This window comes from Ursus americanus, chromosome 27, assembly GCF_024610735.1.
Source record: "Ursus americanus isolate L20-20 chromosome 27, mUrsAme1.1.p, whole genome shotgun sequence".
NCBI classification, from domain to species: domain Eukaryota; kingdom Metazoa; phylum Chordata; class Mammalia; order Carnivora; family Ursidae; genus Ursus; species Ursus americanus.
In genome coordinates this window covers 38,355,001-38,371,361 of record NC_142153.1, presented here as the reverse complement: position 1 = coordinate 38,371,361, position 16,361 = coordinate 38,355,001, and the positions used below count along the sequence as shown (strand labels likewise).

The window sequence follows — 16,361 nt, the reverse complement described above, 5'->3', positions numbered from 1 at the left end:
CTGGCTCCCTAATACCTACAGAATAAAAGCCAAACGATTTATGGAGCATCCAAGGTCTTGTGTGATCTGAACCCAATCTACTTCCCACGGCACATGTTTCCCTTTACGTAACACAGGACACTCTTGCCACGTTGCCCTCGACATCGGTGCTACTCAGAGTCTCTGCTGGCCGACCACACGGGTCCCGAACTCTGTTATATGTCCACCACAATCAGTATAGAAATCACAAGTGAGGGGCGCCTGGGTGGCTTAGTCTTTAAGCGTCTGCCTTCGGCTCAGGGCGTGATCCCGGGGTCCTGGGATCGAGCCCCACATCGGCTCCTCCACTGGGAGCCTGCTTCTTCCTCTCCCACTCCCCCTGCTTGTGTTCCCTCTCTTGCTGGCTATCTCTCTCTGTCAAATAAATAAATCTTAAAAAAAAAAAAAAAATCACGAGTGAACACTTTGAAATGCTTATGGCAATTTTATACAGTTATTGTATATTGTTGACTCTACTAATATTTGGGTTCGCATTTTATCCTTTTTTCCTATTTTTCAAATAATTCATTTTTATTGAATTTTCCAAAAATATCAATCAGTCCAGAGTGGATTTGAAATTTAAAATCAAACCAAAAACAAACAAAAAAACCCCCCAAAAAACAAGAAACAACAAACCAAACCCTAGGCCTGGTTGGAGAATACTCTAAGGCACAGTTCTTGGTTCTGCTGTTTTGCATACTAGAATCACCCAGAGAACTCTTGAAAAAAAAAAAAAAAAAAAAAGTCCAAGCTCAATGAGAGTTTCTATGGGAAGAACCGGTGCACTGGTAGGTTTAAAAGTTGCACAGGGGATTGCAATGAGCCCTCCTCTGCAATGGCTCACATGCTGCCTTCTCCATGAAATTACTCCAAATATCCAATCCTGAGCTTGCCCAAACTTGCCTCAAACACTCCTCCAGCAAAGGCTCTGGCCTCCGCTCTCTCCTTCACTCCTGCCTCCTGACCGACCCAGCTGCTTCCCACTGTGGCCCCGCAAGGGTGGTGCGCCCCTTCCCTTGGGAACTGTGAGTAATACAACTTCCTTTGATGGCACTGACCACTTTGTGCCGTCCTTCGGTCACGTCTATAAATTAAATCACTTACTATCAAAACAGCTGGGTCCTATGGGTGGGCCACCGAGAACCTGCTCCTGATAAATTAGGACAGGAAAATTAATTTACCAATTTGCTGGCATGTCCAGTGACATGTACTGTGTTTAGAATGTTTTTGCATGTAAATCTCAGTCTTAACGTACCCCAACTTGGTGTTTCTGGTTGGCCCCAAAGGCTGCACTAAGTCAAAACCCAGACAATGATGTGAGGTGATCCGATGTGGACACAAGAATCTCTAGGAGTCAGGCTGGTTCTGGAAATGTCTAACTAAGCTGGTCTCTAAGGATAAGGGATAACACTAAACTGAAGTAGTTCGGGCTGGGAAGCCTGGGTCCCCTTAAGGCTTAGAGAGGTCCTGAGAGATCAACAAAATGGCCTGGGTCGGCCAGATACACCGCAACCACTGCCTCAGGCCTGGAACCTTCACTTCACAGCCAACGATAACAAAAGTCGAGCTTCCTCCACCGTAGTAATTTGAGCGTTCATTTTTAAAGATGTAAGTATTTCAACATGCAAAAGAGGCATATCTCATGTAATTATGAGAAAAAAATACACTTGGAGTCAATGCCTAAAGCAATGCAGGAGGGAATAAGCCTGATCGGACAGCCCCTCCAGCCTTGATGGACATCATAACGGTGGGGCAGCCTCACCAGCTGGAGAATAAGGAGAATGGGCAGATATCAGCCAATAAGAGCCTAAACTTCTCCATTTGAGATATTCATTATAACCCAGGTTTCTGGCTATCCAAACATGTAATATTTATATTGTTTCCAACATATAACTGCAAGCTGACTCAGAGTACAGAACTCATCCACTACCAGATGGACACTTATGGTCTTAGAAAAGTTTTCCTACCTGTGGCTGACCTGCAATAATCCTCACCTCCTCATATTCTTGCCCCTTGAATGCGGGTTAGACCTAGTGATCTGTTTCTAATGAATACGAGAGAGGACGTGATGGGTAGGACCTGGGACTAGATTACAAAGGGCTGTGGTTGCCACCTTGTGCGTGCCCTCCCTCCTTGGCGCGTCTTGGCTTCCTTGCTGTAATGAAGCCCAACTGCCACGCTGTGAGCTGTCCTATGGAGAGGCCCACGTAGCAAGGAGTGAGGGGACCACTGGCCCCAGCCAACAGGGAACTGAATCCTGCCAACAATTATGTGAGTGAGCGTGAAAGTGGATCCTTCTCCAGTGGTGTCTGGCTACCACCTTGAGGGCAGCCAGCCTATGAGACCGTGAGCTGGAAGATTCCACTGAGCCTTGCCTGGATTCATGACACATAGGAACCATGAGATAATAAATGTATTTTGAGCCACTAAGTTTTGAGATAATATGTTATAGTGAGATATATAACTAATAAACTGGACAGCCAAAAGGATAATACAAACTCAAAATGCATATGAAAAATGTGACAAATGTATAAGTTGCAATAGTTAGAGTAAGATATGTACTCCTAGCTCTCTCTCAATATCGTCAGAGGTTTCATCCAGTCATCTTCTCCCTACATATTGGGGAACTGGCATACTTTCCACAAGACACCTGTTCAACAGTTAAATTGCCACAAAACACTGAAAGTTAAACGGACTGACACTGAGATGAATAAAGTACAACAATGATAATAATAAACGATCAGCACTGGGGCGCCTGGGTGGTTCAGTAGGTTAAGCGTCTGCCTTCGGCTCGGGTCATCATCAAGCCCCATGTCGGGCTCCCAGTTCAGTGGAGAGTCTACTTCTCTCTCTGCCTCTCCTCCTTGCTCGTGCTCTCTCTCTCAAATAAATAAAATTTTAAAAAATCTTAAAAAAAAAACGATCAGCATTTACTTGGCGAGATCAGCAGGAACACTCCGGGAGGCGGGTAAATACCATACGCTCCACGAGCTGCAGCAGGAGCGCTGACATTTCTGAAACGCTGTGCAATGCCAATGTGAGCTCCAAAAGAGGGCTCCCGGAGGCAGCGCAGAAGAAGGCTTCATAAAGCAGGATGGTGCTTCACTTTGATCGGCTGTGTTTGTTGAATGTATTTGTAAAGAATATTTATTAAATGTAAATACTTTTAAAAAAAGTATTATAAAAATGTGGTATTTTTGCATTAAGACCTGGTGACCTTGGGAAATCATTGTATTAGAATGCAGTATGATTTGCATGATGTCTGCGGAAACGTCCCATAGCTGAAGGGAGTTCACACTCCATCAGTTGTGGATGTGCAACTTCAAAGACAGAGAACGGGTTGTGAGCTACGAGAGCTTATCATGGAAGACGACATTAGATTCTGTCATGCCTATTTCTGTTCCTTCTGCTGTGCTCAGGAAGAATGGGTCACACAAGTATGAGCCCTTCTCTTTCTTCTTAGGAACTACCCGCTGAGCTTATCACCTGTCGTGCTTCTGCAGACAAGTACCGATCATCTACCACATGCAATGTAGGGGAAACGAGATGTTCGGGTGTGAGGCCCTCCTTTCAAGGAACTTACAAAATATAGAAGAAATTGTGACACACGAGTTAGAAAAAACACAATGAGTTTGTCCAGTAAAAACTGATAGAGGCCTTGAGAGGAGGAAGGCTAAAAGCCATGGCAGTTCAGACACAGGGTTTGCTCTGGCTGAAAAAGCAAGGTTCCACGGAAAGGCACTGATGGAACAGGGCTCTGAAAGGTTCCGGACAATGGCCCCTCAGGACGTAGCCCTTTACTTTTCCAGGCCCCCCTCAAGGCCCCCACAAACCCACATACCAGCCTTCGGTGGCACTGAATTTCTTCCTTTCATCACGCTCTGCGCTCTGTGGCCTCTCTAGACCTTTGGCTTTAACTTGTGATTTCTCTTCTTCCGGGAAGGTATCCTTCTCCCAAACCCCAAACCGAACCCCAGCCCCTTTTTCTCCAGGCCTGGTTAACTCGGTCATTCTTTGGGTATCATCTCAAAGCACCATCTCTAGCGGCCATGGCTACACCCTAAAAAATGGAGAGGACTCTTCTACTTGTTCTCGATCGCTCTGCCAGCCCAACGGTGGTTCTTCCCACACTCTGCCATGTTGTCTCATTTCTTCCCCACTACTCCAAGAGGGACTGGTCTGTGGTTTCTTGAACACCAGGTTAATAAACATGAAACTCATTTTGAAAGCGATGGTGCGCCACGAAGGTTCTAGGCAAGGCCAGGAAAGGATCTTAGCTGTATTTGAGGAATATTATCTGACAGAAACGTGAGGTTCTACTGTGTCCACAGAACTCTACTAACTACTATAAGAGTCAATATGATTGTGCAGAAAGTTTTTTGATAAAAGATTACATGTTAAGAGAAAAAAGTTTATAAAACCATACATATAATCCGGCAGGTATAAAAAAACGTATTTAAAATTCTGTGTGTGTGTGTGTGTGTGTGTCTTTGTGTGTGTGTGTGTGTGTGTGTCTTTGTGTGTGTTATTAATATGAAGAAGTCTGGAAGAATCCCATTTTGTACTTGCTTGTTTTGAAGTCTTGAGGGCAAAACAGGTAGCAGTGCCCTAGAAATGAAATGTCTGACAAAATACTAGGACAATCCAGAGCCACGAACAGAGGCAGAAGAGTCGTTTGTATGGTAACGGCGAAGAACAGTGCTGTAGGTAAAGGACAGCGTAGCGTGCTGGGGGGTGAGGGCAAGGTCACATGTTTGAGAAAGAAGATGTGGGGACTCTCAGTACAGCAAATGAGGGGAGAGAGAAGGAATGGTCTGCAGGAAGGAAGGTTCCAGGCGCGGGAAGAAAGGCACCGTCATCTTTATCCCCCTCCATCTACGTGGAAGGAAGGGACAATTGGGACTGGGAATAGACCCCCAAAATGACAACTATATGAAACATGCAGATTATTACACAGATTACTAACAACTATTAGTTGCACTCACTAAAAATATGGATCACCACAGCCATCATACGTTTCTCTCGGATATTTTAAGTATCTAAAAATTTTCTTTATAAAATAGCTTAATAGTTTATCCTCCTAGGAAAATATAAAGGATGAAATACAACAGAGATGAACTAGGAGGGCCCCAAATTTATTCCCCTTCTTCTAAAGGAAACAGCTCCATATAAAATATTACACACACTTGAGGAACTGTCATCAAATTTCAACACAACATGGGACGCTTCAAAACCGACACAGAGGAGGTCGGTGCAGGTAATAATATGGAGTAAGCGCGCGCCATCCAATCTCTCCCACGGACTCCAACCAAAAACCAAGGACAGCAAAGCGGAACAAACCGACAACCACGACCACCACCACCACCAAGGATCACACACATAAAACAATCCAAGGAAGACGCTACACAGTAAGTAAGAGCAAGGAGGACTGTGGAAGGAAGTTGGGCCTCACAGAACAATCATGCAGGAACAAGTCCTGTTTTGTTGTTGTTTTATACGCCCCTCATCCCTTGTATTTCCCATATCCACAGGTACTGCAAATGGGTGCAGACAAAAAAAGCTCCAAGACAAAACCCACTCTATCTTGTCAGAGGCCCGAGGGGGTGCCCACGACCATCCCCGAGAAGCCCGGGAATGAGCTGCATGGCGGCTGGCGACAGGGGTTGGCGGTTGGTGGTGTGGTGGCAGCCCACCGCAGGCTCATTTGCTCCCCGCTCCGTCCTGAGACCCAGGCAGTCCTGGGGAGCATTCGACAGTGTGTGGCGAGGCTAAAGCCGATTCGTACTTGCTAGAATACCAGGAAAAGAGGCTCCATGGGAGCCAGAGATCAGGGGGCAAGATGACGGAGGAGGGAGTTGAGAAAGTGTCTAAGTCGGGTTATTTGTCTTCTTCATGTTGATTTTTAGGAGTCCTTTATATGGTCCGGCTGTGGGTTCTTGGTCAGATAAAGGTACTATGAATATTCATCCACGACACAGTATCAGCAGTCTGTTCCTTTAAAAGCATGTTGAGTGAAAGATTCCATCCACAGGACTGAATGTACTCAGTTCACATGGTGTTCTAGAACAGGTGAAACCAAGCAGCTGCGACAGAAATCTGAACAATCGATAGCACTGGGGAAGGGGCGGCTGGAAGGGACAGGAAAGAACTTACTGGGTGATGAGATTATTCCGCATCTTGACTGGAGAGGCAGTTACAAAAGATTTACACACCTGCCACAATTCACTGAAATGCACACTTAAAAGCTGTGCATTTTCTTTTATGGAAATAGATCTCCATTACCAAAAGAAAGACAAAAAAATTAAGGTACAACTCTAGAGCTACCCAAAAAGTGACTTATTTCTGCTTATGGTGATAATATCAAAGCCTTATAAACAGCACTTCACAATTGCCTTTTAGTTACAAATATCCCCCACCAATATCTATACCCTTGCTCCACACAAACCCACTAAAGAATTCCATCACAAAACACCTAAGGCCTAAGATACTCATTGTCAAGGTCAAATCTTTTACATCGAGATATTTAACAGTGTTACACAGAAATAGTATTAAACAGCCAAACAGCTTTTATTTCTTTTTTTTTTTTGTAAATAAAGAGAAAATAATGCTGAAACTATACAATGTCAAGACACAACATATGTGTGGACCAGCTGTTATGAGAAGATAATACCATTTGTTCCCTAAACTACTTCACAGGAATGTCTTTAAGATTAATGAGATAATGGACCAGATCCTTTTTAGTGGGAAAACTACTTGATGTGGGTAATTGGGGCACTTTAGGGCATAGTAAATCCATCAGGCCACTGGGATACCATTATTGCACTAACGCAAAATGGGGGACTTAAAAACCTGTATTCTAATAATTAAGTTTTTAAATATTCAGAAGGGCACTCTCTGAAGCATAATTTATACTTGAACTTTACTTTCTTCAAAAACAAACAGCAAGCTTTCAACGTGTGAGTTAAACAATAAAGCTCTTCCGTCCTTCTAAAGAGTTCATCACAATACGAGGTACCAAAGATAAAGAAATGTAGAGTCACTGTCCGCAAGAAGCTCACAATATAGTGAGGAAAACATACAAATAAATAATTCAAATGCAATGTGACAAATGCTTTTTAAAAATCCCTAAGTGCCTGGCACTGCAGAAATCCCTGGACAGGGCACCTCACTCGGAACGGGGGCGGGGGCCCGCACGATGGAGGGTGGACGCCAGAGAAGGCCTGTGGGAAGCAGCAAGGCCTGGGCAGAGGGGCCCTCGATGGACGTGGCCACAAGGGAGGGCCCAGGCACTGGGCAGAGAGCGTTCGGGGCTGGAACCAACCATCGCAAAGGGAGGCAGAAAGCCAAGGAAGCACACGCACAGGGACAACGTCGTCCGGCACCGCAGCAGGCCGGAGGAGGGCACACTCGTGGGGGCCTGTGGGGGCAGACTGGAAAGAGCCACCTTGTGAGAATCAACTGCGTGCATCTGGAACCCCGGACAAGACTTAAGAGACACATCTGGCAGCCATCGGCTTTAGGGAGTAACGGAGGTCATCACCCAAGGGGATCTGCAGGCTGCAGAGGGCGGCGACTACAGAAATCTGGACACTGGGGACAGGCGAAAGGAAAGAGGGCAAGAGCAGCTGGGTACGTTAAAAAAAAAAATTCCAATAGAAGGCATCATGAAATCCAAAGGAGTAAAGAAGAAGAGGAAATAACCCACGGTGACAAGGGACTCTGTCGGATGAAGGAAGAGGAGACCCCGGTGTTGTCTGGATGTGACCATTTGTGGGGTCTCAGGTGAGCCCAGTCGCAGTGACAAGATGGAGAACAGTGTCCACAGTGCAGTTCACGCAGGCTTCCCGGGGGAGGGGGAAAGAGAGGGTCACAGCTGGTTGGGGTTCGGGCTGAACGACGGTTTTTAAGCACGAATGGGATTGGGGGAGAGAGCTATTATTCGTTTCTTTTGGTAGTTTTGGTTTGGTTTCATTTTGAGAGTTTCTAGTGTTTAAATATGAAGACAAAAGAACGACTAGATAAAGAAATGGTGGGAGAAATTCTTAAAACCAGAAAACGATGGGCAAAGAAACAACAGAGAAGGAATGGGATATAAAAGTTATTAAGAGGGGCGCCTGGTGGCTCAATTGGTTAAGCATCTGAAAAGGTCATGATCCAGGGGTCCTGGGATAGAGTCCCACATCGGGCTCCGTGCTCAGCCGAGAGCCTGCTTCTCCCTCTCCTCCCCATTCGTGGTCTCTCTCGCCATCACTCTCTCTCTTTCTCTCAAATAAATAAAAATCTTTAAAAATTAAAAAAAAAAAGTTATTCAGAGGGCTCTCGGGGATGAGGGTCCAGGAGAACCCTTCTTCCACTGAGATAGGAGGGAAAGCCCAAAAGGTGGCTTTAGGAACCTGAGAGTCCACAGGTAGCCAGAGGGAAGCTGAGGGAATTAAGCTTCTCATTTCAGTGCCATGAGAGCTTAGTTCTGTCAAACCAGGACAGGGAGGTTTGTTTCTGCTTCTGTAAATATTTAAGGAAAAAAAGCTAAACTTACATGAAAGTGAGATTTAAATAGTTATACATTCCAGATATTCCAGATAAATAATTATCGGCAATGACATCAGGAATCACAACTGTTCAAGACGAACTGCAATTCTACCAAAGTAGTCCCTTCCATTATAACATTACAGTATTTGGATGTCGGTCACTGATAAGCAATAAGACCCGCATATAATAATAGAGAAAGGTCTACTAAAAAACACAAAAACGAAAGCTAACTTTAAAACCCACAATGATGAATTCTTCATAGAATTTGTACAAGCTTTTGGGGAGAGATGTCTCTACACAGAAGTCACATTTCCTCTAATCACATTTTACAAACCAGTAAAGCTTACAGAAACTATTTTTTTTTTAAAGATTTTATTTATTCATTTGACAGAGAGAGAGACAGCCAGGGAGAGAGGGAACACAAGCAGGAGGAGCGGGAGAGAAAGAAGCAGGCTCCCAGTGGAAGAGCCTGACGTGGGGCTCGATCCCAGAACTCCAGGATCACGCCCTGAGCCGAAGGCAGACGCTTAACGACTGAGCCACCCAGGAGCCCCAGCTTACAGAAACTATTACTTGTAGTTACGTTGAGCTAATGAGTGCATAAACGCTGGTTCCCAAGCTCTATGCACCAGATGTTCTCCTACAACAGATTACGAGCTCTCTCTTCCAAGTCCCTGCTCCTTCGATCCCTCCGTCCCCTGTACACGTGAGAATGGGACGATTCTACAGCCCTCCAGCGCACAGTGACTCACTACTCTGCCTGCGCGCCCACCGCGCTGTAACAGCATCCCCCACACCAGACAGCCTAGCTGTCCTCTTGTCTGGCTCGCTGGCTGCCGCTGGGTTGGGGGGCATTTTATATCCACTCTCGGTGGTCTCCCAGGCAGAGCCCCTCCTCACAGCACGAACTGCTGGAAGCGAGTCCTGCATCCCAACCGCACTGGGACTGGAGCCTCCCAGCAGATCGCTCGGGGGCACAAAGCCTTCTCCCCCCACCTCAGCACACACCCCACGCCTTCAGCTCTGCAAATCTCAGGCATGAGTGGAGCAGTTCCATCCGTTCTGGGACCCTTCCCAAGCACCCTGGGAAGCGAGTATTTGCACAGATAAAAAAAAAGACAGAGAATCAGTGGGGTATATTTTCTCAAATTTGATGTAAGTACTGTGAGCAGATTCAAAAATTTAACATTCTTAGGTTTCTAAGAGATCACTGTTATTAATATGGGCTTTTTGTGCCTCTCAAAAACTCCATCATATACCTACGCGAGGGCGGCTGCAAGCCACCACTAACAACCACAAATCAAATAAGATACTGTTCTACAACCATAGTATTCCTAAAGATATTAAAGAGTATTATATATATATTTTAAAGGTTGTATTTATTTATCTGAGAGAGAGCATGAGCAGGGGGAAGGGGCAGGGTCAGAGGGAAAAGCAGAATCCTTGCTGAGCCCAACGTGGGGCAAGACCTTGGGATCATGACCTGAGCCGAAGGCAGACGCTTAACTGAATGAGCCACCCAGGTGCCCCTAAAGAGTACTTATATTAGATAAACTTTTAATGTAATAGACCTATGAGAAAGAAGATAATGGAGTATAAATCATTATGTATTACTGAAACACCTTACTTTTTACAAAGATTTTATTTATTCACTTGAGAGAGAGAGCGAGAGAGAACACAAGCTGGGAAGAAAGGGAGAAGCAGGCTCCCCACTGAGCAGGGAGCCCCATTTGGGGCTCAATCCCAGGACCCTGAGATCATGCCCTGAGCTGAAGGCTGACACTTAACCAACTGAGCCATCCCGGCGCCTCTCAAAATCCTCATTTTTAAGTGAAATAAGCAAAATGAGTATCAGTGAATTCATGCATTCATCTGAATAAATTTTTTAAAGGGGTGAGCAGGGAGCCAAACATAAATATAAACACACACACACAGAGACATATAAATAATACTTTGAGTATGTGTTTTGAAAAGTTATTCATGGCCACAGCAATCTGCCCTAGACCTACCACGCCAGCGATCCGACAGATTAAAAAGCTGTTAAAGTGAGAGGTGCTCCCCTTGCAACCACAAAGAAATCAGGAAACAAAACGAAACAAGGGTTTAGGTCTTTTCTGAGGTACAGCGGCATCTTCTAGAGGTGCTGATGTCAAACCTTCCCCTCCCCACCACAGCACCCACGCAGCCACGGGACCTGGCTGCACGCATGCCCAGCATGCCTGACTCTGCCCGTGGCAAGGACAAGAAAAGGAGCAACCTCACTCTGAAGGGCAGTGGTCACGGGATGAGGAGCCTCACGGTTCACAGTCTCCACTGGCCCCCACACCTGCGCTCGAGAACACTCCCCTCCCACCAGGCAGACAGACACACACACAGATTCATTTCTCCGTCTCTGCCCTCCTAAGCCCAACGTACATACATGCCCCAGATTCCAAAACAGGCATTTCAGGTAATATTAGTCACTGAGAAAGTGGAGTTTAAAATAAAGAAATTCACTTTGTAGAGGGTTTACGCTTTTAACGATTCTAGATTGGGGGGGGGAGTGTTACTTTTACAAAAAAGAAAAACTTACTGTTGACGTGATCGATGTAGTAGACGCCAATCTGCGGGTCAAACCCTGCTTCCCATCCCCACGGCAGTTCATCCCCAACACAGTCCGCAAACGACAAGGGCTTCGTTAACCTGCAACACACCAGAATAACGCACAGGTGATTCTTTCATTGAAACATACAGGCCAACATTCAGCACCCAAACCACAAGCAGAGATGTGTCTAGGGGGCATTTCCCTTTTGTTCTTGATTGTGTCTTGAGTTGGCACTGCTGTGTTTGAAATCTTAAAGGAAAAAAATACAAGGATAAAACAGATGAAAATCCAAAAAAGTAACAATAAGTCATAATACCTTTTGCAAATTTCACAGCTTAGGACTGGGAGATGAATCCATACAATAAATAAAGAAGGCCCTTCTAAATCAGGAGGAAGTCCAAGCTGACAGTAAGGAGGCCTGGGACCCAGCTCTAGCTGTCCAGCTAAATGGCTCTCCCATGGCAAAGAAAAATTTGTCCCAGGACAATTCCTGGCATCACGGAAATCATCACAGCAGTAACTAAGACAAGATACGTATCAGGCTACACTAACTCCAGATCGAGATGCTCTTGTATAAATTAACTGAATACTTACTTGATGTGAGGTCCACTATGGATTCTCCTTGACAGGGGGGACAAGTATATTTTATTTTTATAAGTCTGTTACACATACCAGTCACTCAACACAATTTTTAACGGAAGCAAACACACAAAGTATTTATGTATCAACGTGATGTTAACTTCTGAAGCTGCCTTATGCTTTAAGCTTTAAAATGAACAGGGGAAAACTACAGTTTCCTAAGCAGAGTACGGGTTTCAGACTTAATTTTGGGTTGATTTTTCTCTCTCACTTCCTTCATTTTTGATTCTGAGATTTTCCTTGGCTGTTAGAGCAGCCACGGGCAGGCTAACACGACAGATTAGTGAATGCCCTGTTGCTGGGTGGCCAACATCCGCTGACACACCTTCTGATTTAGTGCAAAGGCACCACTGACACAGCTCCTACAGAATCACCTGGAATCCCGTTTATCCATGCTAATGAATATCAACAATGTCATAGTTCAACTGAAATACAGCCCGCTTCCAGAATCTCACCATTCATCAGAATGACAGTGTCACCTACCCTTCAGAATGCTGGGAGAACTATATGAAAAGGAAGGAAACCCTTTCTTCCCAGGCCTCACCAGCAACAGCACCCTCCAAAGACATAAAACACCACTGGATGAAACCAAGGGAGTGTCTCTCCTTTTCACTCAGTGTTCCCAGAGCCTGAAATCTGGTTCTGGCCATAGCTCCGGGGACACTGGGCTTTGAAACCAGTTCAGCTGACGGAAGTAATAATGAGAAGCAGCAGCAATGCCCCTGAGGCGCTAGGAGACCACCTTACTGGGAGGCTCCATCCACCCCAGGTTCCCTCTCTTTTAAGTGGTGATCACATTCCCTTATCCTCTCCCTACAAATTTAACTGCCTCCTAAGATTAATGTGAGATTAAAATGGAGTTAACTTATAACAGTGTCTAGGACATGGTAAATAGTCTGAGAATTCTTAAATTCTTCAAATGAGCCATATTAGGAGAACTGCCAGACAGGGACGGCCCTGAGCCCAGTACACCGGGTCAAGGAGGAGCCTGGGGCGCCATGATCTAAATGGCTCACGCAACGTTTCATAGCTGCTGAGGAGCATGACTGGGGAGCCCAACCAGGCCTGTTTCTCCAGACTGAGTTCATGTCATCTTTGTACCTGCTTGGGCTCTGGGACAGTTCTTTTCTGCGGTGACCCGAGGTCTGGTCTCCCTCTAACTTTTACCCACTGGTGCTAGTTTTTTCCCTTCGTGCCAGAGAGAGCTAGTGTGATCTTAATTCCACGTGATAGGCTTTCAAATATCTGAACAAATGTCAGAGATTATCAGTACAGGCACAACGCATAAATTCTCTTATTTGTTCTTCAGCGGAATGGAGACAGGCAGTAATTCTCCAGGTCCGGTCCTCACGGCCCGCAGCATCAACATCTAGGCACCAGTTAGAAATAACAAATTCTTGGGCCCTAGCAGAGGCCTGCAGAATCGGAAACTCAAGGGCCCAGCAATGCATGTTTAATCAAGTTTTCCAGGTAATTATGGAAAATTTGGGAACCAGTGGCTCAGAAGTTAAGAGCTTGAAATTTGGCATCAGAGACCCGCTGGGTTCAATTCCTTGTCCTCCACCTGCCTGCTGCACAACCTAGAGCAGGTTCCTAACCTTAAAAACCCGTTTCCCAATCTTAAGGGGGGGGGGGGCGGCGGATTGTGAAGCTTAAAAGAGAATTGAACAGCATAATGCTCGACGAATGGGGCGCTCCAGTATATATTAGATGAGTGAAAGGAGCCCCAGACATGGTAGGCAACGCATCCAATAACATGGCAACTCGTCCGATTTACTTTTGCAAACCTGGAGTCAATCTGAACGCAATCCGAGTCAAAGAACTTTGCTCTTGGTTGTGCTTAAATTCCATCTTATATCGTAAACTGCCCAGGAAAATTGACAAAGGAATTAGACACTGTATCAAAAAATCCCCTTACCACAGGAAGTGGCCTTGTCTTCATACACTGTCTATAAGACTGACCTCTGACTCCGTTGATGAAGCTGATTATTAGACAAAGCCCCTGTGCCAGGTTACCTTGCATATTATTGTTCTCTTTCCCTCACTCCTTTATCAGTGCTGCCTAAAACGCACATGCATCCTGAAGAAATGAATAAAACACGGATACGTAAGTTTAAATGACAAGAGTGGTATTACAGAAGTGCTATCCTGGTACCAAATCAACATGTTTCAGCGTATGACATGAATATATTTATCACTCCAAGAATGAGAAGTCACAAAAGCTTCAGAACATGGGTTATGATTACAAATTATGGTAATTTGACTACACTTGGAAACAATCCAGTTTTTCCTATTAATTGCTCAACAGATAATAACCATTTTATTAACCGTCACTGTTCTAAGACTAGAATTACATCTATAAGTATACGTGTAATTATGAACTCAGTTAAAAAATTCAGACGTTTCCATTCCTGGAAATTTTAACATAAAAATTTCTTTGCAGTGTTACTTCAAAAATCAATTAGATGCTTTATTTTCTGTACCTGGATAAGTATCTATCTTTTCTCCGCACTCTATCCATAAGTAAAACCATTAAACACATATGTATAAATTTCAAAATCTTGGAATTTAATTCTTATCCAAATTACAAGATATAAATAGAATAACAGTCCCAGATATCAAACAAAATTAAGCACTCAATTCTGCTGCTATCTTGAAAATGGGAACATACTATGACATACTAAGAAGTAACACAAAAGAAAAAGAAGTTAACAGATACTTTCCAAAATTAGAAACAATATGACTTAGAACAAATACAGTAAGCAGAAATGTTGATTAGTTTCTAAATTTCTTCCTCTTGTTTTGCACAAGGAATCTCTGAAACATTCCATTTTCCTTTGATATTAAGGAAGTAAAAATGGATGGAGTTTGCTTTTTGTTGGTTCCCCACAAAGGAGCAACATCATGCAAAAAGCCTGAAACTAACAAGAGTCTTTATGCGAAATTCCAGAGATTACTCTTTGCTTTAAAAACTGCCTTCTTTTGCACCGCGACTAATGTGAAGAAAATGCCAGTTTACTGCAGCGCTTTGCCAATGCTCACATACAAAATCTGAACTTTGCACGGTATTTCCTCTCTTTGTGGACACTGTATCATCCTTCCACATGATCTGGCATTTAGGGTTTACTGTCAATCATGGATACCTGTCCTTGGGCATGAGACGCCTGCCACACACAGACAGATTTACTCTTCCCAATTCCGTGATGGTGAGCGCCGTGTGCGCGCAGGCACAAATCCCGAAGCACTGAGTTTGTATGAACTGCACTGAAAGAAAAGGCACTCGACGGACAAAGCCATTCTCGGGTTAATAAAACTCATGGCACAATTCAAGTCCCCCGAATGTATGGTTTAGCGTGAATGCGGAAGGTCTTCCCGGTTAGTTTTGCTTTGTGGCATCTGCCGCTGTCACTGTTGAGCTAAGTCAAGCAGAGTTCCTGTTGTGAGCCGTCCAGCATTGCTATGGGACCGGCCCACACGGACACCCCGAACTGCCCCACAACAACAGGGAGGAAGTAAGGATGTGCTTCACGAGCTGCGTTTTAAAAGGAGGGTAAAACACCAGAAGTCCTTCTAGAGGCCTGACAGAATATTAATTTATAATGATGTTAATTAGGCCCCTCAACATGTCTATCTGTTTCTATCGTGATACTAGCAGGGGAAGCAGCAAAGGGACAGAAAGGGGGGAATCACTGGAAAGGGTGAACACTGGCACCAAGAAGAAAATGGCTCTTTAGAGAAATTATACAAACCACTTCAGAGGAGGGTGACAAGGTTAACTTTGTACCTTTGAGGAAAGTAGCTTAAATTCTTCAAAATGAGCCATATTAGGAGAACTGCCAGACAGGGACAGCCCTGAGCCCAGTACACCGGGTCAAGGAGGAGCCTGGGGCGCCATGATCTAAATGGCTCACACAACGTTTCATAGCTGCTGAGGAGCATGACTGGGGAGCCCAACCAGGCCTGTTTCTCCAGACTGAGTTCATGTCATCTTTGTACCTGCTTGGGCTCTGGGACAGTTCTTTTCTGCGGTGACCCGAGGTCTGGTCTCCCTCTAACTTTTACCCACTGGTGCTAGTTTTTTCCCTTCGTGCCAAAGAGAGCTAGTGTGATCTTAATTCCACGTGATAGGCTTTCAAATATTTGAACACAACGGTCTTGTTTCCCAAACCTGCTCTCCTAGAACCCAAATGCCTGGTTCCCTCACCATTGCTCATATCCCTTCTCTACTCAAAAGCCTGCCAATCTCCTGTCCATAATCCCACCCGATTCTCCCTGCTCTGCAATACATCCCATCAATTAGTATCAAGTAAGAATCTCTTCTCGAATAGTTCATTTTCTTCTCCCTCAGCCTACAAATATACTCAATCCCTCCACCCTAAAAAAAAAGCCAAACCTTCCCTCAAATCTTTTGCCTCCACTTTAATGTTCACTTCTTAACCATTTATTCATTCTAACCTAGAGATCTTAAATCTGGAGGGCTTTAGGAGACCCGGTCAAAATCTCCCTATGCCACCTAACCCATTCTACAGCTACTTCATGGATATATGACTGAAAGGCAATTATTTGTGGGTGACTCACCTCTGAAAGAGCA

The 16,361-nt window shown here is 44.8% G+C and overlaps 1 protein-coding gene across 3 annotated transcripts in view; it reads right to left on the bottom strand.

Moving 5' to 3' along the window:
• Positions 1-16,361, bottom strand: part of WWC2 (WW and C2 domain containing 2) — a 200,383-nt gene that overhangs the window by 91,585 nt on the left and 92,437 nt on the right. For 2 of the 3 annotated variants that reach the window (XM_045785842.2, XM_045785844.2), the window contains exon 2: positions 11,120-11,229. In XM_045785842.2, the coding sequence (XP_045641798.2) occupies positions 11,120-11,229 (110 nt within the window). Of the gene's footprint in view, positions 1-11,119; positions 11,230-13,688; positions 13,840-16,361 lie in introns of those variants that run through there. The other variant, XM_045785843.2, reaches the window with a different exon arrangement.